Source organism: Natator depressus, chromosome 16 (assembly GCF_965152275.1).
Source record: "Natator depressus isolate rNatDep1 chromosome 16, rNatDep2.hap1, whole genome shotgun sequence".
In the NCBI taxonomy this organism is placed as follows: domain Eukaryota; kingdom Metazoa; phylum Chordata; order Testudines; family Cheloniidae; genus Natator; species Natator depressus.
In genome coordinates, this window is record NC_134249.1 from 1,239,155 (window position 1) to 1,267,093 (window position 27,939).

At 53.7% G+C, this 27,939-nt stretch overlaps 1 protein-coding gene across 1 annotated transcript in view; it reads right to left on the minus strand.

Moving 5' to 3' along the window:
- LOC141999698 (uncharacterized) overlaps window positions 1-27,939 on the minus strand; it is a 76,771-nt gene that overhangs the window by 11,554 nt on the left and 37,278 nt on the right. The window contains exons 7-10 of the mRNA XM_074973373.1: window positions 16,969-17,082; window positions 15,929-16,627; window positions 7,980-8,093; window positions 7,117-7,620 (exon numbers count right to left, since the gene is read on the minus strand). Coding sequence (XP_074829474.1) covers window positions 7,117-7,620; window positions 7,980-8,093; window positions 15,929-16,627; window positions 16,969-17,082 — 1,431 coding nt within the window. The remainder of the gene's footprint in view (window positions 1-7,116; window positions 7,621-7,979; window positions 8,094-15,928; window positions 16,628-16,968; window positions 17,083-27,939) is intronic.

Sequence of the window (27,939 nt, forward strand, 5' to 3'; positions counted from 1 at the left end):
GTGCCTGAAGAACTTAGACTTGCCTTGGTGGCCATCGGGGGATGGAAAGTATTTAGGTAAGACACAGGTGTGAAGACTTTGTTATTTTAAAATCCTTTTACTCTTTTCTTTTTGCTCTGCTGCAAAGTAAAACAGCCTTCTTCAAACTCAAGTGGTGTTTAGTGTCACTGCACACCACTCATCCCAGACTCCCAAAGGTGGCCGCACTCAGCCTGACGTGCGGGGTAAGCAGAGCAGATATGCTGGGTATGGAAGCTAATGGCCCAGTTTGGGAGAGGGAGAAAAAACGGTTACTTACTTTCTCGTAACTGTTCTTCGAGATGTGTTGTTCACGTGCATTCCACATTAGGTGTGCGCGCCACGTGGACAAGCGTTGGAAAATTTTCCCTTAGCGGCTCTCGTCGGGCTGGCGGGGCCCCCGAGTGGCGCCACTGCGCTGTGCATATATACCCCCACCGGCCTGACCCCCTCCAATTCCTTCTTGCCTGTGACTCCGACAGAGGGGTAGGAGGGTGGGTGCTGGAATGGATGTGAACAACACATCTTGAAGAACAGTTACAAGAAGTAAGTAACCGTTTTTTATTCTTCAAGTGCTAGTTCACGTCCAATCCACATTAGGTGAATCACAAGCTTACCTCTGGAGGAGGGTAAGAGTCACGGAACAACTGCTTGGAGGAGTGCTCTGCCAACCGCCGTGTCCTCCCTGGCCTGCTGGTTAATGCGTAGTGGGTCGTGAAGGTGAGCACCGAGGACCAGCTGGCTGCTCTGCAGATCTCCTGGATGGGGACCTGTGCCAGGAAGGCCGTGGAAGTCGCTTGCGCCCTGGTCGAGTGGGCCGTGACCGCCGGGGCTGGAACACCTGCGAGCTCATAGCACGCCCGGATGCAGCTTGTAATCCAAGACGAAATCCACTGCGCCGACACTGGGAGGCCTTTCATCCTCTCGGCTACAGCCACAAACAGCTGCGCGGATTTGCGAAAGGGCTTGGTGCGCTCCAAATAGAATGCCAGCGCTCGACGCACATCCAGGGTGTGCAAACTGCAGTGACTCGGGTCCACATGGGGTTTTGGAAAGAACACCAGCAGACAAATGTCCTGGCCCAGACGGAATTGGGACACCACCTTAGGGAGGAACTTGGGGTGCGGCCGGAGCTACACCCTGTCCTTGTGAAATACTGCATATGGTGGCTCACAGGTGAGGGCCCTCAGTTCGGACACCCTTCTTGCCGAGGTAATGGCAACCAGAAATGCCACCTTCCAGGAACGGTGAAGGAGAGAACAGGAAGCAACGGGCTCAAAAGGGGGTCCCATGAGTTTAGAGAGGACCAGGTTAAGGTTCCATGGAGGGACTGCTGGGCGGGAGTACGGGAACATCCTCTCCAACCCTTTAAGGAACCGTCCGTTGGGTGAGAAAACACCGAGCCCACCGAGAACCCCGGATGGAAGGCGGAGATGGCCACCAGGTGCACTCTGAGTGAGGGCGGGGCTAGCCCTTGCTGCTTGAGGTGCAGGAGATACTCCAGGATGGCCTGCACCGGGGCCTGGCACGGCTGCACCTATCGGGGTTCACAGCAACACGAGAACCTTTTCCACTTGGCCATATAGGCCGCCCTGGTAAAGGGTTTCCTACTGCCAAGCAGAATCTGCTGCACTGGAAGGGAGCACTGGCTCTCCAGGGCGTTTAGCCACAGAGCCTCCATGCCGTCAGGTGCAGTGACTGTAGGTCGGGATGGAGAAGGCCCCCCCTGTCCTGTGTAATGAGGTCCCAGTGTAAGGGCAGGACTACCGGGGCCGCCATTGACAGCTCTAGGAGTGATGTGTACCAGTGCTGGCGGGCCCAGGCTGGGACGATGAGGATCACCGCCGCCCTGTCCCTGCACATCTTGAGTAGGACCTTGTGCACCAAGGGGAGCGGGGGGAAAGGCATATATCTAGCTCCCCCTCCACAGGATTGCAAACGCGTCCGCGAGCGAGCCCAGGCTGCGGCCCTGGAACAAGCAGAAATGCGGGCACTGGGCATTGGCCCTGGTGGCAAACAGGTCTACCCGGGGAAACCCCCACCTGCGGAAGAGCGAAAGCACGACGTCCACTCGTCCTGAGCGTCCACTCGTGCATGCGGTACCACCTGCTGAGGGATTCCACCAGCTCGTTTTGTACCCCCCGGGAGATAGGACACCTCAAGCTGAATTGCATGGGCTATGCAAAGGTCCCAGAGGAGGAGAGCCTCGAGACAGAGTGGCGAGGAATGAGCCCCGCCCTGTTTGTTTATATAGAACATGGCAGTAGTGCTGTCTGTCAGAACTGTCACGCTGTGACCACTCAGAGTGGCGTGAAAGGTCTGGCAGGTGAGACGAACCGCCCTGAGCTGCTTCACATTGATATGGAGCGACCGCTTTGCTCCGGACCACAACCCCTGAGTCATGAGGTCCCCCAGGTGAGCCCCCCCCGCATCCGTGGCCTGATGTCACCAGCATCAGGTCCGGTTGTGGGGCGGCAAAGGGGATGCCTTTGGAAACCACAGGCTCGGACTGCCACCACAGCAGGGAGTCCAGCACATCCCTGGGGGCTGTCGCTACCAAGTCCAGGGGGTCCCTGCCTGGGCGGTACACCTGAGCGAGCCATGCCTGCAGAGTCCTGAACCTCAGTCTGGCATGCCTGACCAGGTGCGTGCATGCTGCCATGTGGCCCAGCAGCCGCAAGCAGCACCTGGCCGTTGTCGTTGGAAACTGGCGCAGGGAGGCCACCACTTGCTGGATAGCTCGGAATCAGGATACCGGAAGGCTTGCCCTGGCCTGCACTGCGTCCAGGACCACCCCTATGAATTCCACTCTCCACGTGGGTACAAGCGTGGACTTGGGGATGTTGACCAGGAGTGCCAGCTCACGGAACAATCTCAGGGCCACCTCCACATGGCCACGCACTTCCACCTTGGATCGGCCCGCCAGGAGCCAGTCGTCGAGGTACAGGTACACCCGGATTCTCTGCCTCTGTAAGAAGGCCGCCACCACCACCATGCACTTCGTGAACACCCTCGGGGCTGCGGTTAGACCAAACAGCAGATCTGCAAACTGGTAATGTTCTCGGCCCACGGTGAAGCATAGGACCCGCAGATGTGCTGGGTGGTGGCAATATGAAAGTACGTGTCCTTCATGTCGAGGGCGGCGTACCAGTCCCCCGGATCCAGGGAAGGGATGATGGTGCCCAGAGAGACCATGCGGAACAGGGCCTTGACCAGGAATTTGTTGAGCCCGCGCAGGTCTAGGATGGGGCGAAGACCCCCTTTGGCCTTGGGAATGAGGAAGTACCGGGAGTAGAACCCCTTCCCCCTTAGGCTGTGTGGCACCGCCTCTACCGCCCCTACCTCTAGCAACGAGCGGACTTCCTTCTCTAGTGAGAGGGGTCCCTGAAGAGGGACGGGGAAGGGGGCTGGAGGGGGGGAGGGAGGTGAACTGTAGTGAGCACCCGTTCTGCACCGTGCGTAAGACCCAACAGTCTGACGTAATGGTGGACCACGCACAGGAGAAACGGGTGGTTCGGGAAACAAAGGGACGGATCCGGTGACTGGTCTGGTATGCTGTCCTCGAGTGCACCTTCAAAAGCCTGGCTTAGTGCCCGGCTGGGGTTTGTGCTGGTCTTGGTTCTGGCCTGGCACATTATTGTTATTCTTGTTGTTGCGCCGTCGCCTGTTATCCCTGCCTCGCCTACGGTAAGGCTCATGCCTATGGCGAGGCTGACTGGCGTTGATGGGAAGGCTGCGGCTTAAAGGGCTTCCTCTGGGTAGCCAGGATGTGCATACCCAGCGACTTGAGCGTAGCTTGTGAGTCCTTGAGGTTATGCAGCCTCGTGTCTGTCTGGTCCGAGAAGAGCCCGGACCCTCCCAAGGGGAGGTCCTGGAGTGTATTCTGGACCTTGGGTGGCAGGCCCGACTCCTGGAGCCACACCGAGCGCCTCATGACCACCCCTAATGCGATTGTTCTAGCCGCTGCGTCTGCCGAATCCAGGGAGGCCTGGAGAGAGGTCTTGGCTACTGCCTTGGCCTCGTCCACCAGGGCCGTGAACTCCTGTTATGAACCTTGGGGGAGGTTGTCCTTAAACTTCCCCACTGCCGCCCAGGAGTTGAAATTGTGCCTGTTGAGGATGGCCTGCTGGTTCGCAATCCTCGACTGAAGGCCCCCAGATGAGTACACCTTTCTGCCAAAAAGGTCCAGGTGTTTCGCCTCCTTGGCCTTTGGGGCCGGGGCCTGCTGTCCATGGTGCTCCCTTTCGTTTACCGCTGAAACCACTAGGGAGCATGGTGGCAGAACAGGAACTCATAGCCCTTAGATGGGGCAAAGTATTTACGCTCCACTCCTTTAGCCGTTGGAGCGCTGGAAGCCGGGGTCTGCCATATAGTCTTATAGTTGGATTGAATGGTCTTAATGAGCGGGAGCGCTATTCTGGTTGGACCTTCGGGGCTCAAAATGTCCACCATGGGGTCCTGCTGCTCAACCGCCTCCTCAGCCTGCAACCCCAAGTTTTGGGCGATCCTGCACAGCAATTCCTGGTGGGCTCTATGGTCTATCGGCGGAGGGCCGGACACCTCTGTACCCGCCACCGCCCCATCAGGGGAAGATGAAGAGGTTAGCTGCTGCTCGACCCCCTCTGGTTGGTCCTCCTGCTCCCCATTTCCTATGGGAGGGGCCTCCGGCTCAGGCCGGGTCAGGAGTCCGTGGGACAGCACCAGGCTCGGTGCTGGTCTCTCCGGTCTATGCTGGGGGGATGCTGGAGGCCTGGATACTGTTGCCTCCAGCACCGTCTGGCATCGGTGTGGGGAGTGGGACCACTGCACCGAGTAACTTGCCCTGGATGGGGTCCCTTGGCGCTCCTGATAGGCCTAGGGGGTCCAGAAGGGCCAATGGCCTGGCGGCCCCCATTGGGGTTGCCAGCTCCTCTGAGGGTCCCTGCTGTCCGGGCCCCGGTGCGGGTAGCTATACTCCAGGGCCGACAGTTTACGGTACTTAGCCGGTGCCGGGTCTCTTGACGGCTCCAGGGCACTACACACCAAGGAAGCCTGAGCTGGCGTTGGGCGCTCCGGGCCCTGCAGCTGCAATGCGGCCCATCAACAGCTGCTTTAGGCGAAAGTTTCTCTCTTTCCTTGTCCTTGGCTTAAACACCTTGCAAATCCTACACCGTTCAGTTTGATGTCCATCCCCCAGGCAACGTAAACACGAGTTGTGGGGGTCACTAACTGGCATAGGTTTGCGGCACGAGGGCAACAAAAATGATTAGGGGGGCTGGGGCACATGACTTATGAGGAGAGGCTGAGGGAACTGGGCTTATTTAATCTGCAGAAAAGGCGTGAGGGGGGATTTGGTAGCAGCCTTCAGCCACCTGAAGGGGGGTTCCAAAGAGGATGGAGCGAGGCTGTTCTCAGTGGTGGCAGATGACAGAACAAGAAGCAATGGTCTCAAGTTGCAGCAGGGAAGGTCTCGGTTGAATATTAAGAAACACTATTTCACTAGGAGGATGGTGAAGCACTGGAATGGGTTACCTAGGGAGGTGGTGGAATCTCCATCCTTAGAGGTTTTTAAGGCCCCGCTTGACAAAGCCTTGGCTGGGATGATTTAGTTGGTATTGGTCCTGCTTTGAGCAGGGGATTGGACTAGATGACCTTCTGAGGTCTCTTCCAACCCTAATATTCTATGATTCTATGTTATGCTTTGACTTGTAATCACTTACAATTTATCTTTGTAGTTAATAAATCTGTTTATTCTACCTGAAGTAGTGCATTTGGTTTGAAGCATGTCAGAGACTCCCCTTGGGATAACAAGCCTGTACATATCAATTTCTTTGTTAAATTGATGAACTCATATAAGCATGCAGCGTCCAGCAGACATAACTGGACACTACAAGATGGATGTTCCTAGGGTTGTGTCTGGGACCGGAGATATTAGCTAATGTTATTCGGTTGCACAATCCAAGGAGCAGCTTACATGCCAGAGGCTGTGCGTGAACAGCCCAGGAGCGGGGGTTCTCACAGCAGAGCAGGGTAAGGCTGGCTCCCAGAGTCAAGAACTTCAGTGACCTAGCAGATCACCGGTCTGCATAACACCAGAGGGCAAGCTGCAAAAAGCAAAACTGGACCACTCACCTGGGCAGCTGAGACCACAATGAATATTAAAGAACAAAACCTATTTATTGTCAGCCCTAGAGAAGATTTTTATGGTGTTGATCTCCCTTTGGCCTTCTCTGATGCTAAATAAGGTGTGACCTCTCATGGAAGCTTTTCCCACACTCAGAGCGTCTATAGGGAGTCCATGCAGTTTGGATCATCTAATGCAGAGGTGGGCAAACTACAGCCCGCGGGACCGTCCTTGCCAGGCCCTTGAGCTCCTGGCTGGGGAGGCTAGCCCCCAGCCCCTCCTCTGCTGTCTCCCCTCCCCCGCAGCCTCAGCTCGCTCTGCGGACAGCATGGCTGGCTCTGTCCGGGCAGCGGGGCTACAAGCTCCTGCTGCTCTGAGTGGCATGGTAATGGGGTGGGGGCGGCAGGGTTGGATAAAAAGTAGGGAGTCCTGGGGGGCAGTCAGGGGACAGGGATTGGGGGCAGTTGGATGGGGCGGAGGTTTGCGGGGGGAGCGGTCAGGGGATGGGGAACAGGGGGGACTGGATAGGTGGGGGAGTCCCGGGAGGGCTTATCAGGGGGCGGAGGTGTGCTAGGGCTCGGGGGAGGGGAAGTCAGGGGACAGGGAGCAGGGGGGTTGGATAGCAGGTGGGGTCCTGAGGGGTGCGGATTGGAGCAGGAGGTCCTGTGAGCAGGCAGTCAAGGAGCAGGGGGGTTTGAATGGGTCGGGAGTTCTGATGGGGGCAGTCAGGGGGCAGGAAGTGGGAGGGGGCGAATAGGGGATGGGGACCAGGCTGTTTGGGGGCACAGCCTTCCCTACCTGGCCCTCCATACACTTTCGCACCCCGATGTGGCCCTCAGGCCAAAAAGTGTGCCCACCCCTGATCTAATGTCTCCTAAGGTCTGAGCGGTCAATGAAAGTTTTCCCACACTCACATTCATAGGTTCTCTGCCATTTGCAGATTCTCTAACGATTAATAAAGGCTTCTCTATGAAAAACGTTTTTTCTATACTCACAGCATTCACTGGGGCTCAGGCCTGTGTGGATTCTCTGATGTCTGAAAAGGTCTGAGTGCCGAGTGAAGGTTTTCCCACACTCACAACACTCATAAGGTCTTGCGTCTGTGTGGGTTCTCTGATGGCTGATAAGGGTTGAGCGTCGAGTGAAGGCTTTCCTGCATTCACAGCATTCATAAGGTCTCTCTCCTGTGTGGATTCTCTCATGTATAATAAGGTGTGAGCGCCGAGGGAAGGTTTTCCCACATTCAGGGCATGTATTTTTTCTCTCTCCCTTGAGGATTCTCTGCTGGGTGGCGGTTCCCTTGAGGTCGTTTTCCTCACAACTGATGGATTTGCCCACTTTCTCCCCCGGCTGGTTTCCCTGCTGCCTCTCCTCATGACTCCAGGTCTCCCTCATGACTCCTTTAGTTCTTCGAGATAATTCCCTGTGCAGTTCCATGTGCTCAGCATCTTCCTGCTCTGGATTCTCCTCCTTGTTCTCACTCACTATCCCATCGTCTCCTGGGACAGAGAAAGAAACCTCAGAGGCAGGGATGGAAACGGGAATAGGAAACCAAAGGAAGTGCTGGAGAGATGGGGGGAATATCAGGAAATGAATTCCCCCAAACTCTTCCCCAGAGGGGAGAGAGGAGGGAATGAACTCTGTCTCCACATCCCATCCCAACACTCAGGATGAAGGGAGGTTAGGAAGTGAGCTATTGCCATGTGTCAGTCAGGAGGGGTATGAAGGCATGAGCAATATCTGCCTTGACCATATGACACCTGCTGGGAGACAATACTGAACTCAGAGAGCGCAAAAGGTCTTGGTAGCTGTTTCCTTCAGGCACAAACAGTATTTCTTTGGTCTAATGATTCCTCACCTGTGAAGGCTCCTCTCAGGATCTCTCTTTCCTCTGAGCCCTGGAGATCTGAGACCCACAGTTCTTCCCCTGCTTCCAGCTGGGACATCACCTCAGGTTTGGAAATTGGAAACCCTGCTCAGATGACAGAAAACAAGTAATATGAGGTGAATTCATGGGACATTTGTCACAAAGAACATGGCTTTTCTTAATCCCTGCTCATTTTAAAACACTGAAATTCTGGCGCTAACTGTCCAGTGATCAAAGGTACCAGACACTCTGCTTACAATGGGATTAACTCTCCACTGCTCTGATGCCGTGCACACAGTCAGACACTCATCATCAAAGGGGCTCCTAAAATGCAGAGAAAGTAACTCCATATCACTGAAAGCCACGGGGAAGTCACCTTGGAACTGCTTCTTACTGACAGAGAGACCCCAAGGGAATGAGACAGTCATAGGGGAACTGGGACTGGTGAGCATGAGCTTGCTGGGCTCAGCATAGTAAGGAATGGGAAAGAGTGCGGAGATCACTGAGTGCAGTGGGGCTCAGCACAGTAAGGAATGCGAAAGAGTGAGATGATCACTGAGTGCAGCATATCAGGGGTGTTAGGGATCAGGAAAACACATTTTGAGAAGTTAGGGAATATATAGGTAATGCAAAGGAACATGATAATCCCCCAGTGCACGAGGAAGGTTATAGAATGATAAAATCACAGAAATGTAGAGCTGGAAGGGACTCCTAGAGGTCATTTAATCCAGCCCATGCACTGAGGCAGGAACAAGGAAACCTAGATCATCCCTGAGAGGTATTTGTCTAAACTGTTGTTAAAAGCTTCCAACGATGGGGATTCCACAATCTCCCTTGGAATCCTATTCCAGAGCTTAACTACTCTTGTAGTCACAATTATCTTCCTAATACCTAAGCTAAGTCGCCCTTGCAATACATTAAGATACAGTACAGTCTTTCAACCAGTTTTGCACCCATTATTATAATAATTTCATCTAGACCCCATTTCCCTAGTTTCCTTATGAGAATGGCATGTGGGTCTGTGCCAAAGGAGGTACTAAAATTAAGATAAGGCAAATCTGCTGCTTCCCTGTAATACCCTGGGCCAATAACATTATCAAAAAAGGAAATTAGGTTGGTTTGGCATAATTTATTCTTGACAAATCCATGCTATAATCATAATGCTATAATCCTCCAGGTGCTGACAAACTGATAGTTTAAAAATATGTTCCAGTATCTTTCCAGATCTCAATGATAGACTGACTGATCTATAATTTCTCTGGTCCTCTTTGCTCCCCTTTTCAAAGACAGGTACTATGTTTGCCCTTCACCAGTCCTCTGGGATCTCACCTGTTCTCCATGAATCCTCAAAAATAATTGTTAATGGTGCTGAGATTGCCTCAGTTAGTTCCTGAAGTACCTAGGATGAGGTTGGGGGATTAGATATTATAAGTCAGTAGCAACAGACTAATTCCTCTGGAAAAGAGAATATGAAAAGTAAGAGTAAGACCGTGTGATCTCAGGAGGGATTGCCTCAAAGATCTAAGGAGCTTGCAGGGAAGAGAGACTGTGGCTACTGCAGCTAGGAAGGGGGGAGCGAGACCTTCCAAGTCCCCAGAAGTTTGATTTCCAGCCTATGACATCATCAAGAAAATGTGCATTTATAGCAGGGAAGGAGCCACCTTGTGACTGGGAGGAATGTGAGCAATCAGGAATGGTGGCTGGGGTCACAGTGTGTAGGGAATAGGTGTGTGTCGGGAGGGGACCGGTAAGCACTGATCAGTGGAGAGAGAAGAATGAGAAGTGTAATATTTGAGATGATGTAAAACAAAGTGAAAGTGGACTCTGATTAGAATGAAGTGCAGGATCTACAGCAGGGGTGGCCTGAGAAGGAGCCAGAATTTACCAATGTACATTTCCAAAGAGCCACAGTAATATGTCAGCAGCCCCTCATCAGCACCTCTCCCCCCACTGCTCCCAGAGCCTCCCACCCACTGGCAGTGCCGCTGATCAGCACCTCCCCCTCCCTCCCCACACCTTCCTATCAGCTGTTTCTTGGCATGCAGGAGGCTCGGGGGGGGGGGGAGCGAGAGTACAGCAGGCTCAGGGGAGGGGGCAGGAAGGGGTGGAATGGGGGCAGGGCCTGTGGCAGAGCCAGGGGTTGAGCAGTGAGCGCCCCCGGCACATTGGAAAGTTGGCACCTGTAGCTCCAGACCCGGAGTCGGTGCCTATACAAGGAGCTGCATATTAATGTCTGAAGAGCCACATGTGGCTCCGGAGTCACAGATTGGCCACCCCTGCTCTGCAGCAATGGGGAACTGGGCAGGGGTTCTCCTCTAACAGGCTGGGATCCCCTGCAGCTCTCAATTGCCCGAACCATCCCTCCCTTCCCCCCACTAACCCCACTCACCAGATGTCCCTTAGGCCACTCAAATGTTAAGTCGACCCATCACTTGAGGGGTGAAAAATCCACACCACTGAGTGATATAATTAAGCCAACCTAACCCCAGTGCAGACTGTGCGAGGTCAATGGAAGAATTATTACATCAACCTAGCTAGCACCTCTTGGGGAAGTGAATAAACTACGGAGATGGGAGAATCTGTCCCATTGCTCTACTTAACGTTTATGCTGACGTGCTACTGTGGCACAGCTCCAGCACTGCTGCTGTGCAGCTGTAGGCCTTAGTCCTATTTCTCCAACCCCCTGTGGTGGAGTTGGAGATGCTGTGTAATTATGATGAATATTGTGTGTTGGCCTGGATACTGGGTTATTTACTGTTTGACTATTCTGGTTTACTTTAATAGGGGGCTGCAAAGAAAAGAAGTAGAGGGAAGAAGTATGGGCTGGATGGATGCACTACAAGGTGGGTAGAAAGTTGGCTAGATTGTCGGGCTCAACGGGTAGTGATCAATGGCTCCATGTCTAGTTGGCAGCCGGTATCTAGCGGAGTGCCCCAAGGGTCAGTCCTGGGACCGGTTTTGTTCAATATCTTCATAAATGATCTGGAGGATGGTGTGGATTGCACCCTCAGCAAGTTTGCCGATGACACTAAACTGGGAGGAGTGGTAGATACGCTGGAGGGTAGGGATAGGATACAGAGGGACCTAGACAAATTGGAGGATTGGGCCAAAAGAAATCTGATGAGCTTCAACAAGGACAAGTGCAGAGTCCTGCACTTAGGATGGAAGAACCCAATGCACCGCTACAGACTAGGGACCGAATGGCTCGGCAGCAGTTTCTGCAGAGAAGGACCTAGGGATGACAGTGGACGAGAAGCTGGATATGAGTCAACAGTGTGCCCTTGTTGCCAAGAAGGCCAATGGCATTTTGGGGTGTATAAGTAGGGGCATTGCCAGCAGATCGAGGGACATGATCGTTCCCCTCTATTCGACATTGGTGAGGCCTCATCTGGAGTACTGTGTCCAGTTTTGGGCCCCACACTACAAGAAGGATGTGGAGAAATTGGAGAGTGTCCAGCGAAGGTCAACAAAAATGATTAGGGGTCTGGAACACATGACTTATGAGGAGAGGCTGAGGGAACTGGGATTGTTTAGTCTACGGAAGAGAAGAATGAGGGGGGATTGGATAGCTACTTTTAACTACCTGAAAGGTGGATCCAAAGAGGATGGATCTAGACTATTCTCAGTGATAGCAGATGATAGGACAAGGAGAAATGGTCTCAAGTTGCAGTGGGGGAGACTTAGGTTGGATATTAGGAAAAACTTTTTCCCTAGGAGGGTGGTGAAACACTGGAATGCGTTACCTAGGGAGGTGGTGGAATCCCCTTCCTTAGAAGTTTTTAAGGTCAGGCTTGACAAAGCCCTGGCTGGAATGATTTAGTTGGGATTGGTCCTGCTCTGGGCAGGGGGTTGGACTAGATGGCCTCCAGAGGTCCCTTCCAACTCTGTTATTCTATGATTCTATGAAGAAGAATGGCACAAGATGAGCCACAACTTGGTAAACCCTTAAAGGCTGTTAAGAGACAATATCAGAATGATTAGCTTTGAATATTCTGCCACCTAGCTCCAGCCAATTTACAGACCTGGCTTAGACTAACAGGACCAGAAGATCAAATGGACTGGGTCTCTGGGGGGCATGGCTCCTCAGGTGATTGTTAGGGTAGAGACAGAAAGAAGAGGACTCTGCTGGGGTGTTTGAAGAACTTAGACTTGCCTTGCTGACCACTGGGGGATGGGAAGTCTTTATGTGGGACACAGAGGTGAAGACTATTTGCTATTTTAAAATCCTTTTGCTCTTTTTCTTTTACCCTACTGCAAAATAAAACATCCTTCTTCAAACTAAAGTGGTGTTCGTCACTGCACACCACTGATCCCAGGCTCCCAAAGGTGTCTGCACTCAGCCTGACATGCTGGGAAAGCACAGTTGATATGCTGGGTATGGTAGTCCAGAGCCCAGTCTAGGAGAGGGAGAATTGCAGAAATCTGCTCCAGAAAAGGCATGAGGCTGAAACCTTGGGAGAAGCAGGAGGCACTCAGAGAATCTGGGAAGGCGACAGAGATATAGCTATCCCTGTCGCTCCCCAGGACATCCACTCCCTGCTCTCAGCGCTCCCTGCTTTGTGGTACTGCAGGCACCAGCTCCCCATCATCTCATCCCCTCCACTGCTCTCTGCTCTCCCTTCTCCCAAAGACCCCTCAATAGAAACCTCACCCTGTCTTTCATCAGTGGAAGAGCCCAGCTGTCACACTCTCCATGCGTTTGGGAAGTGATTATGGCAGAGCGCCAGCTCTGACACTGTTACAGTTAAGCACGATGTTCTGTTTAAAAGTTGAGTATTCTAACTGCTCTGAAATGCACATGTGTGCTTCGATTGTGTTGGCATTTGCTACTCTCTATGTGCATGCAGGGTTTGATTAGTGGTTTAAATTTGGGGTTATTTGAGCAAGCAATTCCTTAGGACCCGCCCACCTCCCCCCCACCCCAGAATCCACCTAAAAAGAACCTTTTTACAAAATCCCCCTGTTCCTACAACATTTTGCACACACACAGGCTGAAACTATGCTTCTAATTGTCCCCCAACTGATCTCATTTCCTTGGCATTTATCTCAGCTAGTACATGGTAATCTGCTGTAGGGCCTGGGTTACAATAGTTTGGAGAACCAAATACATGGACATTTTGCCTAGTTCCAAGTCACTTACTGTGGCACTCTTTCCCGAATTATCTGAGATAATATTGACCTAAATAACTTAACGTTGTGATTATATTAAGCTACTTAAGTTAGTTGCACAGTTTGGGGTGTGCTGTTGTTCACTATTTCAGACTGAAGATTTCAAACCACTACCATTTCTTTGGTAGCATATCTCATAATTGGGAGTATTCGTTCCAGCTGACCAAGCTGCATTTGAACTTTCCTCATGTCATCATGGGGGGGTGAGAGGAAACCATAAATAAAGGAAGAAATGACTGTTGAAGTAAGTGGTCATTTGTCTCAAAATCCTCAATAAATCTGAACTACATTCTGCCAAAAAAAACTAATATCCAGTTGTGTGACCAAACAGCCTTTAGGAAAGAGAGAAAAATCTACATCTCACATCTCAGAGAGGTATAAGACATTTTCCATTTCAGATACAATGAGATTCTAGGGCAGGTTACATCTGATGACTCAGAATCAGGACCACAGATTTTACCAGTGCATTTGTCCTCTGATCCACTGAAACCTGCTTCACTCACCACTGTCTCATTATTATTGAGTTGGATGATTTCCAAAAGTTTTAGCATCACAATAATGGTTTCTCTAGACTAGGAAACATGGAGTAGATTAGAACAAGGGAAAATGTGTTAGCTAACCCATACTACTCTATTTGGGCCAGGTCAGTATAGAAAACATAGTTGTGATTTTGCATGTGGATAGCTCACACGAGCTAGCTAATGACAAAAAATGTTAATGGACACAAGGCCCAAGTATATTCACCACAGTGTAGGTAACTGAGATAATTTGTGTTTCACCCACATGGGGCTGATGCGCAATCCTAGGAAGGAGGACTCATACTCCCATGATTCAGAGAAGAAAGCACAAGTCCATGGGGCCGGATGTGCTGCATCTGAGAGTGCTAAAGGAGTTGGGGGATGTGATTGCAGAGCCATTGGCCATTATCTTTGAAAACTCATGGCAATCGGGGGAAGTCCTGGATGACTAGAAAAAGGCTAATGTAGTGCCCATCTTTAAAAAAAGGAAGGAGGAGGATCCTGGGAACTACAGGCCAGTCAGCCTCACCTCAGTCCCTGGAAAAATCATGGAGCAGGTCCTCAAGGAATCAATTCTGAAGCACTTAGAGGAGAGGAAAGTGATCAGGAACAGTCAGCATAGATTCACCAAGGGCAAGTCATGCCTGACTAACCTAATTGCCTTCTACGATGAGATAACTGGCTCTGTGGATGAGGGGAAAGCAGTGGACGTGTTATTCCTTGACTTTAGCAAAGCTTTTGACACGGTCTCCCACAGTATTCTTGCCAGCAAGTTAAAGAAGTATGGGCTGGATGAATGGACTATAAGGTGGATAGAAAGCTGGCTAGATTGTCAGGCACAATGGGTAGTGATCAATGGTTCCATGTCTAGATGGCAGCCGGTATCAAGCGGAGCGCCCCAAGGGTCGGTTTTGTTCAATACTTTAATTAATGATCTGAAGGATGGCGTGTATTGCACCCTCAGCAAGTTTGCAGATGACACTAAACTTGGAGGAGTGGTAGATATGCTGGAGGGTAGACATAGGATACAGAGTGACCTAGACAAATGAGAGGATTGGGCCAAAAGAAGGTTGATGAGGTTCAACAAGGACAAGTGCAGAGTCCTTCACTTAGGACAGAAGAATCCCACGCACTGCTACAGACTAGGGACTGAGTGGCTAGGCAGCAGTTCTGCAGAAAAGGACCTAGGGTTACCATGGACGAGAAGCTGGATATAAGTCAACTGTGTGCCCTTGTTGCCAAGAAGGCCAATGGCATTTTGGGATGTATACATAGGGGCATTGCCAGCAGATGGCAGGAAGTGATCATTCCCCTCTATTCGGCGTTGATGAGGCCTCATCTGGAGTACTGTGTCCAGTTTTGGGCCCCACACTACAAGAAGGATGTGGAAAAATTGGAAAGAGTCCAGCAGAGGGTAACAAAAATGATTAGGAGCACGATTTATGAGGAGAGGCTGAGGGAACTGGGATTATTTAGTCTGCGGAAGAGAAGAATGAGGGGGGATTTGATAGCTGCTTTCAAATACCTGAAAGGGGGTTCCAAAGAGGATGGATCTAGACTGTTCTCAGTGGTAGCAGATGACAGAACAAGGAGTAATGATCTCAAGTTACAGTGGGGGAGGTTTAGGTTGGATATTAGGAAAAAAATTTTCACTGGGAGGGTAGTGAAGCACTGGAATGGGTTACCTAGGGAGGTGGTGGAATCTCCTTCCTTTCAAGGTCAGGCTTGACAAAGCCCTGGCTGGGATGATTTAGTTGGGGATTGGGCCTGCTTTGAGCAGGGGGTTGGACTAGATGACCTCCTGAGGTCCCTTCCAACCCTGATATTCTATGATTCTATGATAGGAAGGATATTTGGAGATTCACCCCAAAGAAGGGAAAGCCGCAAAACGGGACCACTCACCTGGGAGAGCTGAGACCACAATGAAGCAAATCATATGAACAGCCTTACAGGCCACATGTGGAAATTAACAAAAATATCAAAGGGAAAAACTATTTTTGTCAGCCCTAGACCAGGATTTTATGCTGTTTATCTCCCTTGTGGATTCCCTGACGATAAATAAGGTGTGACCTCTGACATAAGCTTTTCCCAAAATCTAGGGTGTCTATCTTGGGTGGATCTTCTGATCTCTCCTAATATCTGAGCAATAAATGAAGCTTTTCCCACACTCACAACATTCATACGGTCGTGTCTCTCCTTTTTTGGATTCTCTGATGCTTAATAAGGGCTCAGAAAAGTTTTTTCTATACTCACAGCATTCATAAGGGCTCGCACCTTTGTGGGTTCTGTGATGTCTGATAAGGTGTGAACGCCGAGGGAAGGTTTTTCTGCACTTGCAGCATTCATAGGGTCTCTCTCCTGAGTGAGTTCTCTGATGTCTGACAAGGTCTGATCTCTGAATATAGGTTTTTCTGCACTTGCAGCATTCATAGGGTCGCTTTCCTGTGTGGATTCTCTGATGTACATTAAGGTGTGAGCGCCGAGTGAAGGTTTTCCCGCACTCACAGCACTCATAGGGTCTCTCTCCTGTGTGGATTCTCTGATGTACAATAAGCTGGGAGTGCCAAGAGAAGGTTTTCCTGCACTCTCCGCACTCATAGGGTCGCTCTCCTGTGTGGACTCTCTGATGTCTAATAAGGTGTGAGAGCCAAGGGAAGGTTTTCCCACACTCAGGGCACATGTTTTGTCTTTCTCCCTTGAGGATTCTCTGCTGGGCTGTGGTTTCCTTGAGGTCCTTGAGATTTTCCTCACAACTGATGGATTTACCCACTTTCTCCCCTGATTTGTTTCCCTGCTGCCTCTCTTCACGACTCCTGGACATGTTCCCTTGAGTTCCTTGTGGTAAGCCCCCGTGGAGTTCCATGTGCTCAGCATCTTCCTGCTGTGGATTCTGCTCTTTTTTCTCACTCACCATCCCATCATCTCCTGAGACAGAGAGAGAAACCTCAGAAGCTGGGATGGAAAAGTGGAGAGGAAACAAAAGTAAATGCTAGAGAGATGGGGGGAAAGATCAGGAAATCAATTCCCAGAAACTCTTCCCAAAAGGGGATCAACTCAGTCTCCACATTCCATCCCAATACTCAGGATGAAAGGAGGTCAGGAACTCAGCTATTGTTACGTGTCAGCCAAGACGGGTAGGAAGCCATGAGCAATAGCTGCTCTGAGGATATGACATTGCTGGGAGACAATCCTGAACTCAAAGCGCTCTCAATTCTTTGTAGCGATTCTTTGTAGGGAATCCCATGTTTCCGTCAGCCACAGGCAGTATTTGAGTTGGACTAATGATTCCTCACCTGGGCAGGTTCCTCTCAGGATCTCTCTTTCCTCTGAGCCCTGGAGATCTGAGACCCACAGCTCTTCCCCTGGTTCCAGCTGGGACATCACTTCAGGTTTGGAAACTGGGAACCCTGCTCAGATGACAGAAAACAAGCTACATGAGGTGAATTCATGGGACATTTGTCACAAAGAGCATGGACTTTTTTTAATCCCAGCTCATTTTATATTCTGGAGCTAGCTCTCCTGGTGCTCAGAGGTGCAGACACTCTGCTTAGAACTCTCCACTGCTCTGCTGGTGCACACACAGCAAGACACTCCTCATCAGAGAGGCTCCTAAAGCCCAGGGAAAGTAACTCCGTATCACAGAAAGCCAACTGAAAGTCACCTTGAAACTGCTTCTTACCAACAGAGAGCCAATCATAATTAGACAGTCATATGGGAACTGGGACTGGGGAGCATGGGCTTGCGGGGCTCAGCATAGTAAGGAATAGGAAGGAATGGGGAGATCACTGAATGGAGTACATCAGGGGTGCTAGATACCAGGAAAGTACATTTTTATAAGTTCAGAAATATAGCAGGTCAAGTGTAGTGGAAAGGAGCATGAAAATCCTCCAGTGCATGGTGAAAGTTTTAGAATGATAGAACCACAGAAAAGTGGGGCTGGAAGGGACTTGGAGAGGTCATTTAATCCAGCCCATCCATTGAGGCAGGAACAAGTAAACCTGGGCCATCCCTGAAAGGCCTTTGTCTAAGCTGTTCTTAAAAACAACCAATTATTGGGATTCCACAATCCTAGTCAAGAGCTTAACTACCCTTGTAGTCACATCCCCCCCCCCCCCCCCCCCCCGGTATCTAACCTAAATCGCCCTTGCTGCAGATTAAAATTGAGTACGGTCTTTCAACCAGTTTTGTACCCCTTCATAATAATTTTATCTAGACCAGATTTTCCTAGTTTCCCTATAAGAATGGCATGTGGGACTGTGTCAAAGGACATACTAAAATTAAGATCTAGCAAATCTGCTGCTTCCATGTAATACCCTAGGCCAATATCACTGTTAAAAAAGGAAATTACGATTGATTTGGCATGATTTGTTCTTGACAAATCTGTACTGACTATTGCCCAAAATGCTATTATCTTCCAGGTGCTGACAAACTGATTGTTTCATAATATGTTCCAGTATCTTTCCAGCTGTCGAAGTTAGACCTGATCTATAATCTCTCAGGTCCTCTTTGCTCCCCTTTTTAAAGACAGGTACTGTATTTGTCCTTAACCAGTCCTATGGGAGCTCACCTGTCCTCCATGAGTTCTCAAAGATAATTGCTAATGATTTTCAGATTGCCCCAACTAGTTCCTGAAGTACCTAGGTTGAGGTTGGGGAATTAGATATTATAACTCAGTAGCAACAAACTAATTCCTCTGGAAAAGGAAACTATGAAGAGAATAAGATCATGTGATCTCAGGAGGGACTGACTCAAATACCCAAGGAGCCTGCAGAGAAGAGAGGCTGTGGCTGCTGCAGGAAGTGAGGGGGGGAAGTCCTCAGAAGTTTCATTACCAGCCTATGACATTACCAAGAAAATGCACATTTATGCCAGGGAAGGAGTCACCTTGTGACTGGGAGGAATGTAAGGAATCAGAAATGGTGTCTGGGGTCACAGTTTGTAGGGAAGAGGTGTGTGGAGGGGGGGAGGGGTAGGCACTGAACAGTGGAGAGCAAAGAATGAGAATCATAATATTTGACAATATGTAAAACAAAGTGAAAGTGGACTCTGATTAGAATGGAGTGCAGGCTCTACAGCAATAGGGACTGTGCAGGGATTCTCTCATAATAGGCTGAGACCCCTGGCAGCTCTAGATCCCCCAAATCACCCCTTTGCCCCCACTAACCCTAACCTCCTCACTTACCAGGTGTCCCTTAGGTCATTCTAATGTTAAACTGACCCATCATTCTGGCAGGTGGTGAAAAATCCACACCCCCGAGTGACATAATTAAACCGACCTCACCCCAGCACAGATTGCACTAGGTCAATGGAAGAATTCTTCCATCATCCTAGTTAGCTCCTCTTGGGTAGGTGGATTCATTACGGTGATAGGATAATCCCTCTGATCATTCTCGTTAATTTCTACACTGAAGTACTACTGCAGTACAGCTGCAGCACTGCTGCTGTAGCATTTGATGAGTATTGTGACAGGGTCGGGCCAGATGGCTATAGGAGAGTAATAGAAGGCAGATATATTAGCCCCAGGCTAAGTAGGTCCCTTTTCCCTGGGTAAGGTAACAGGGAAGGTTTTTTTTTGAAACAGGAAAGAAGTTTATTTGTAACAGTTACAGAAATTACAAAAAGATAAAGAAAAACTTAACAACAAAACAACGCAATCAGAAGGTATAACACAACAGCTTTCAGGAGGGAGAGGTGTTCAGGCTAGCCCAGGCCCAGAGCGGGGGGGCTTCCTCGACACTCGTGGTCTTCCACCCTCCTGAGTTACCTGGTGGCCTAGAGCGGGGGGGCTTCCTCGACACTCGTGGTCTTCCACCCCCTCGAGTTACCTAGTGCCGCGCCCAGGGTCACCGACCCTCCCTCTCCTGAGAGTGCCCGACAAGATGGGCACGGCTGCGGGGTGGGTGGTTGGGAGGGAGGGGGGCACACCCATGTATTATAAGACCCCTCCTAAATAACAATAATGATGGTGTTCACAGCAGCTAACGGCTGTGGCTGGCGTCTCTCGCTCTGTCCCTCAATCAGAGGGTCAGACGGAGGGAACCGGACGGGGTCACCGAGCAGAGAACCCCGGACAGCGCCCACCGTTCCTCGAAGGTGTCAAGGGAGTCGGTGGACGCCGCCCAGAGGAACTCCGCCCGGATGCGTGAATGTACTGAGGATCGGAAAACGGCCCTACAATCGCAGGACGCCTCATGAGCCAACCTCCGCTCTCTGGTCTTATAAATGGCTGTCTTAGCCAAGGCTAGGAGGAGGCTAACCAGGAGATCCCGCGACTTGGTGGGGCCACGGATGGGGAGTGTATAGATAAAGAGGTGAGGGGAGAAATGAAGCCAAAAGCGCAAAAGAATATTTGTGAGGAGCCGAAAAAGAGGCTGCAATCTGGCACACTCTAAATAGACGTGCGCCAGGGTTTCCCTCACATTACAAAAGGGGCAAGTCTCCGGAACGGAGGTGAAACGTGTCAAAAACACGCCCGTGCTCACGGCCCCGTGAAGGAGCCGCCAACTGATGTCCCCGACGGGCCTCGGGACCAAGGTGGAGTACAGGCTGGCCCACCGAGGTTGCTCCCCCTCCAAGGGTGGTAGGAGATCTCGCCACTTTGTGTCGGGGCGGGACACCAGGGTGCGGGCGTGAAGGGTATGGAGCGTGAGTGTATATAAATATTGCCGTGGTGCAACTTGAAAACCGACCGGTTGCAATTCATGCAGCCGGCTTGCAGTGAAAGGATGAGGGGTGTGTTGGGATCGGCAGGGTAGGGGCCCGATGGAGAGGTCCGGTGGGCCTGGGGTAAAGGATGGGCGGGGTGCGCCCTCGCGCAAGGCTCGGCTGACATAAGCCCGAGCAGCGGGGGTCAAAGCGGCCTCCACCTCCTGAAGCACGCGCCGGGGGGTGCGAAGGCTGGAGAGCCCCATGCGTCGAGCGAGCGTCAGGGGATCCAGCCAGTCTCCCCGGTCGTAGTCCAGGAGGTCCCCGACCCTCGTAACTCCCGCCAGGACCAACCTCTGGCGCACCGTGCGGGACTCCGCCACCTGCACACGAAGTTGGGGGTTGTGTAGCAGGGGCTCCGTGAGGAGATCTGCCCCCACGATGGCCGCCACGGACCTGGTGGTTGAAAACAGTTTCCAGGTCCGGAGGAGGTCCTGGTAGAAATCCGGCAGCCCGGAGAGGTCTCGCGGAAAACCTCTCGGACAAAGATAAAAGAGCTGCCGGTCATATCGGAGCCCGTGGAAGCGGCGTAGGAAGGCGTGCGCCAATATGCTCCACGTCGAACTACCTGCACTATAAAGGAGCCTCTGCAGGGCCTGGAGGCGGAAAACGCGGACCTGAGTGTACAGACACTTCAGGCCCTGCCCTCCTTCCTTCAGGGGCAAATGAAGAACTCCAACAGGGGCCCAGTGCAATCCTGACCAAAAGAACTCCAGAATCAATCTCCGGAGGTGGGACAGGAAACCCGGGGCCGGGGCTAGGGTGTTGAGCCGGTACCAGAGCGTGGACAGGACTAGTTGGTTAAGCACCAGTGCTCTCCCCCGAAGGGAGAGACATCGGAGTAGCCTCGTCCATTTCCTGATCCGCTCAATCACGCCGCCTTCCAAATTTTGCCAGTTCTCCGGCGGAGAAGGGTGCGTGGCAGAAAGGTAAACGCCGAGATAGAGCAGAGGGCCGGCACTCCACCGGATGGTCTGAAGCGCGGGTGGGAGGGAGCTTACCTGCCGCCAGCCCCCCACCGCCAAGCCAGAGCTCTTGACCCAGTTGACTCGGGCGGAGGAGGCTGCTGAATAGATGGCTTGGCATGCCTCCACTCGCGCCAAGTCGCCCGGGTCCTGGACCACGAGGAGGACGTCATCGGCGTACGCCGACAGGACCAGCCGCAGCTCCGGCTCCCGCAGCACCAACCCCGTCAACCTCCTGCGGAGGAGACAGAGGAAAGGCTCGATCGCCAGAGCGTACAGCTGGCCTGAGAGGGGGCACCCCTGCCGCACCCCTCGCCCGAAGCTGACCGGTTCGGTCAGGGTCCAGTTGAGCCTAACCAAACACTCCGCGGAGGCGTACAGCACCCGGAGAAAACTCACAAACTGAGGTCCGAATCCAAACGCCCGCAGGGTGCTCAGGAGGTACCCATGATCCACTCTATCGAACGCCTTCTCCTGATCGAGAGACAGGAGGGCGAACGACAGACCGTCTCTCCGCCCGAGTTCCAAAAGGTCTCGGACTAGAAAGAGGTTGTCAAAAATACTGCGACCCGGGACAGTATAGGTCTGGTCTGGGTGGATCACGTCCGCCATCACGGCCCCTAGCCGCAGCGAAATTGCTTTCGCTACGATTTTGTAATCCGTGCTAAGGAGTGAGAGGGGACGCCAGTTTCGTAAGTCGCGGAGGTCCCCCTTCTTCGGCAGCAAGGCAAGCACCGCTCGCCTGCACGACAGAGGGAGGACCCCGCCCTGCAAAGACTCGGCCCAGACAGTGACTAGGTCTGGGCCGAGGATGTCCCAGAACGCGCGGTAAAACTCCACGGTCAGCCCGTCCATGCCCGGAGATTTATTGGTGGGCATGCGGCGGAGGGCTTCCGAGAACTCGGCCAGGGTGAGAGGCAGCTCTAGCCGGTCTCGGTCGCCCACGCTGACCGTGGGGAGTTCCTCCCAAAGCACCCCGCGAGCGCCAGGATCGGTCGGATCCGGGGAGAAAAGGCTTGCGTAGAAGTCACGGGCCCTCCCACACATCTCCTCCGGATCCGTGAGGGGGGTGCCGTCTTCCGCTAGAAGGCAGGTGACGTGTTTTTTGGCCCCCCTCGTTTTCTCCAGGGCATAGAAGAAGCGGGAGCCGCGATCCATCTCCCGAAGGAGGCGGATGCGGGACCGGACAAAGGCACCTCGGGCCCGGTGGTCCTCGAGGGCTCGAAGTTCCTCCCGCTTCTCCCGGCACGCTCCGCAGAGGGACGGGTCCCCGGGGCTGGCGGCCAGGCGCCTCTCCAGCTCTAAGACCTCCCGTTCCAACTGCTCTATCGCTGCATTTCTCCGTCGGCTGGCGCCCCGAGTGTAGTTGCGGCAGAAGAGCTTGGCGCGCACCTTCCCTAGATCCCACCAGCGCCGCACCGAGGGAAAGGCACGCCACTGCTCCCGCCAGGCCAGCCAAAACTCCCGGAAGGACATCACAAAGCTCTCGTCCTCCAGCAGGCTGTTATTAAAGTGCCAGTAGGCCGGCCCCGGTCCCTCCGCACGGAGGGAGACCGTAACGGTAACTAAATGATGGTCGGAGAAAGGGGCCGGCCGAACGGTGGAGGAGTGGGCCTGTGAAAGATGGAAACGGGATAGGTAAATACGGTCTAACCGAGAGCGGTGTGACCGATGGGCCTCCACCCGGACAAAGGTAAACGTGGAAGTGTCATCTGGGTGATGGTCACGCCAGACGTCCACTAGGGAGTGATAGTCGACTATGTCTCGGAGAATGGTCGCGGCGGCCGGGCTCGGCTCGGCCCCCGAGCGGTCCCGCTCCTCGAGGGTAGTGTTAAAGTCCCCTCCCAGGATCAGGCACTCGTGCGAGTCTAGGGTGCCGAGAAAATCGGACACCTGCTGGTAGAATCGTGGCCGCTGTGAACTCACTTGCGGGGCATAGATATTAACAAGATTGACCACGAGCCCCTCCAGACGAACTCGGAGGTGCAACAAGTGGCCCGGTACGACCTCAGTGACCCCTAGCACCTCGGGCCGCAGGGCGGGGGAGAACAGGGTCGCCACTCCAGCTTGCCAGGTCGTGCAATGGCTGAAGTATACCCCGTCCCCCCACTCCAGCCGCCACCTATCCTCGGCGGTTGGGTCCGTGTGGGTCTCCTGCAGGAAAACCACAGAGTACCCCCCCTCCCGAAGGTAGGAGAGCACCTGGGACCTGCGGAGAGCCATCCTACAGCCCCTGGTATTCAGGGTTACAATAATGAGAGGTGTCATGCGGAGGGCCGGGGGGGTGGGGAGTTCTCATTGGTGGGGGTGCTCATGGCCCCCGGCGGGTCGCGTAGCAACCCGTGTCCCATCCCATAAGTAAGTAGATCTTTCCGGAAGCCGCGGGCCCGCTCGTAGGCCACGGCACCGCGCCTCCCTTGCCCTCTGCCCTCCTTCATAAGGGCCCTTGCGGCCTGAACGAGTTGATCAAAGTCCCCCCATCGCTGGAGAGCCAGCTGTGCCCTATTGCGGGCACCACGGGTGTGCTCTAAGAACTTCCGTAGTGCATGCCGCAGCTCATGGGGGGATGGGGTTACGGTTTCCGGGGTACTCCCCGATGGGGTTCTTAATACAGCCTCGAGGTCCGCTAAGGCGGGTAGGCAGGGTGCGGACCGCCGACAGGGCGTCTGACAGGCTGGGGTTATTAAATCCATCTCGTGCCTTGGGGTGGACGGGGATGGCAGGGGGAAAAGCGCAACTCCTGATGAGTCGCAACTAGAAAACGTAAAGACTGCTCCCTGGGGGGAATCTGCAAAAGGCGGAAAAGAAATAACCCCAGGGGCGGCAGTAGCCTTGCAGGAGGAGGGAAATTGAACCGGGACAGGGGTGGGGGCAGGGGCAGAGGTAAGGCCCTGGGCTTCAGGAGGCGAGCAGCAAAAAAAAGGTGCCTCCTGAGCAGGGTCGGGGGTTAAGGGGCAAGGGAGGGGGCTCCGAGTAATGCTAGATGCTGGCTCCGGGGTGGTCGTGGCAGCCATGGCATCAGGTGGTAAACCACTTTCCGTGGGGTGCTCACCCGGAAAGGCAGTCAGGGGGAGAGAACATGGGGAAAGGGGGCCTGGGGTGAGATTGCCTAAAACGAGGCTGGCCGGCAGTAAATCATCCCCTCCCTGGGTGACCGGGGTCAAATCTAGGGCCTCAATCTCTGCATACACAGAGGAGAGGCCGACTCCTACTACCCTGGGGGCCTCTCCGCTAGGGCCCGCCTCAACGGTCACGTCGGGGTTCGTAGGGAGTTCAGGTGGTATCCGGTTAGAAGGGGCTTCCTCCGGGGCTTCGGAGGGGAGGGTCCCCCGCGGAGGGGGGATTCCTCCCTCCAATGCCAGTCTATCTTCACCTCCCGACACCAGCGAATGGATCTCACTCGTGGCCGAAGCGGGAGGCTCAAGGTCAGTACCTCCCTTCCTGGTCTTCCGGGGGGCTTCCGCGTCAGATGGATGCAGCGGGGCTCGAGCCCTCCGCTTGCCTCGCTTCCCCTGGACTACAGTCCAGCCCTCCATAGCATCATCTGGGGGTTGAATAGCAGGGGGCGGAGCGGGGCGCGGAGGCAAAGGTTCAGGGGTTCGGGGGGATAGCGGTGAGGCAGCAGGAGGGGCGGGGGGTTCTCCTTGGGGCGAGCCCTCTCCTGCACCTGGTAATAGCTGTGCCACACTCTCCTCCAGAGGCTCTGCCGAGGTGGTTACAGCAAGAGCGGGACTCCCGTGGTCGCCCGGGCGTTGTTGGAAAGGTACCTCTTGGGCCCGGACGGGGGCAGCGTTGGATCAGGTGGGAGGAGGGGTGGTTTCAGGTGCCGGGTGGCCAGGGGTGTCGGCAACGACAGGGCCGATATCCCGCCGGGTCTCGGGGGTCTCAGGTGCCCCTCTCCCCCGGGCCAAAGGGCAGTCCCTGCGGACATGCCCCGCCGAGCGGCAGAGGTAGCACCGGGCCTCTCCGGTGGAATAAAAGACCCTATAGCGGGCTCCCTGGTAGGGAACTAGGAAGGACCCCTCAAGCGCCTCTCCGTCACGCACCCCCGCCGGCAGTGAAATCTGCACTTGCCGGCGGAACGAAAGGACGTGACGGAGGGCGGGGTCCTTGCAGCCTAACGGGAGAGGGCTGATAGCAGAGACGAGCTTTCCCAGGGCAGAAAGAGCGGGTAACAGGGCAACATTAGGTAAAAAGGGAGGAACGGAGGTGAGGACGAGGCGAACGCCCAGATCTTCTAGCGGTTCTAGGGGGATAAACACCCCTCCTACCACTAGGCCCTTCTCCACCGCCTCCTGGGCGGCAGTCTCCGAAGCCAGAAAGAAAACGACCTTCCCATACATCTTGGAGGCCGCCACAATGGCCATGGGTCCTACCACCTTCGCCAACGCTTGCACGTATGCCTCCATGTGGGGCGAGGTGGGCACCAGGAGGCAACGGACACCGTGCTTCCTGGTCAGGGCGGGAAGAGGGCCCCGGGCGCTAGTGATGGTAGCGGAGGTAGTGGGTGGGCGAGATGAGGAGGCGGCAGGCGAGGGGGAGCCTGCCGCCGCCCGGGCATACGTCCTGGGGGCCGGGGGAGGGACGGTCGCAGAGCTGGTGGAGGGAACAGCTGGGAGGGGTGCCACGATCGATGATGAGGCCACAGTGGTGGGGGCGGCCTCTGCCATGGGGGGCCCAGCGGCATTAGCGGGGCCCTTTCCTTTCGGCCCGCCCCGACCTTTCCGTCGAACTGGGGGGGGGTTCCTAGAATCTAATGGGGCAAGAACCAAAGCAGCAGTAGTAATTGCCCCGGTGCCTCCCACTGCCGAGGCCCCAGCGGGGGCGGGGGCAGGGGTACTAACAATGGAGGCGGTGGGGAAATCCTGAGGGGTGGGCAGGGGGGTAGATGGGGAAGGGACAACCAATTTCGTTGGAGGGGCCTTGCGTCTCTCCATCTCTGCCATTGTAAGCAGGGAGAGACAGGGAGACACCGGAAGGAGGGGGGGGGGCAAAAATCGGGGTCCGGTAGTAGGGGTAAACTATGGGATAAACAATCTGGGGGGTGGGGGTGGAGGGAGGACGACCCACCACAATTGTCCAAAGAGTCTCGTTTGGTTGGTTGTTATGCCCGGTCCGAAAGGCAAAGTCCAAAGCAAACAGCTGGATCCGAAGGCAGATGGCAGATTGCCAGCAGGGACGAGGCAGCGGGGGCCGTGATAGTCGTAGTAGTGGTGGGGGGGTTGGGGGCACCAGTGGATCTGGGGGTAGCTCCCTGCTACACCCCTGTGCCACAACAGACGCAGCTGGAACGCAGTCAACTCCCCCCCCCCCCGAGGGTATAATTCAAAGGAAATCCCTCAGTCTTACGGCCTCTCTCCACGATGATTCATAACTGCTCGGGCGAGTTCTCCGGCCTCTGGCACCTGTTGCAGCTGTTGGCTCTGTCCCAAGGCTCTCGGCAGCTAGGAATGTTGTAGTCATAAGAAAAAAGTCCAGGCAAAAAACAAAACGGCTGGGTCTGGGGGCGTCCACTCCCCTCTCTGGACAGCGGGTCGGCAGTCCTCCCCCCCTCCTCCGGGGGTTTCAATTAAGCAAAGAGCAAAATCCAAAAGCAGGCGTCTGGGGGGGGGTGCTGGCGACCGGCCAGCACACTGACGCAGCTCAGAAAAGCGGGAGAAAACGAAACCAAAAAAACAAAGCGTCCGGCCCAAACGCGGGGGGGGAAACTAAGCGAAAGGAAAAGTGTGAAAAATCCGGGCCAGGGGGCTTCAGGAAAGAAAGGAAAGCAGATAGCTCAGGAGCGAGCGAAGAAACGATTCCGTCTCCTAACAGGGAAGGTTCCAGAACAATCAGGAACCTTCTCGAGACAATTAAGACAGGCTGATTAGAACACCTGCAGCCAATCAAGAAGCTGCTAGAATCAATTAAGGCAGGCTAATCAGGGCACCTGGGTTTTAAAAAGGAGCTCACTTCAGTTTGTGGTGTGCGTGTGAGGAGCTGGGAGCAAGAGGCACTAGGAGCTGAGAGTGAGAACGTGGACTGTTGGAGGACTGAGGTGTACAAGCATTATCAGACACCAGGAAAAAGGTCCTATGGTGAGGATAAAGAAGGTGTTGGGAGGAGGCCATGGGGAAGTAGCTCAGGGAGTTGTAGCTGTCGCACAGCTGTTCCAGGAGGCACTCTAGACAGCTGCATTCCACAGGGCCCTGAGCTGGAACCCGGAGTAGAGAGCGGGCCCGTGTTCCCCCCAAATCCTCCCATCCCCTGGTCAGACACAGGAGGAGTCGACCTGGACTGTGGGTTCTGAAAAAAGGCCAAGCTGAGGGCTGCCATGAAGCTCCAAGGCGAGCAAATCTGTCAATAAGTGCAAGACCCACCAAGGTAGAGCAGGAACTTTGTCACAACTGGTGTCGGAAGTGGGATCTGGTGTCCACAGCGCGGCGGAAGAAGGAGGGTGTTTGGGAAAAAGAAAAAAAGAAAAAAGGGAGAGGGTCTATTTTTATTTTTTTTTCACCACAGTGGAGGAGGTAGTGCGGGCACTGATACAAGCCACGGCTGCCCAGCAGGAGGCTACTCCTGTCCAGGCAGCCGCCCAACAGGAGGCACTGGGGC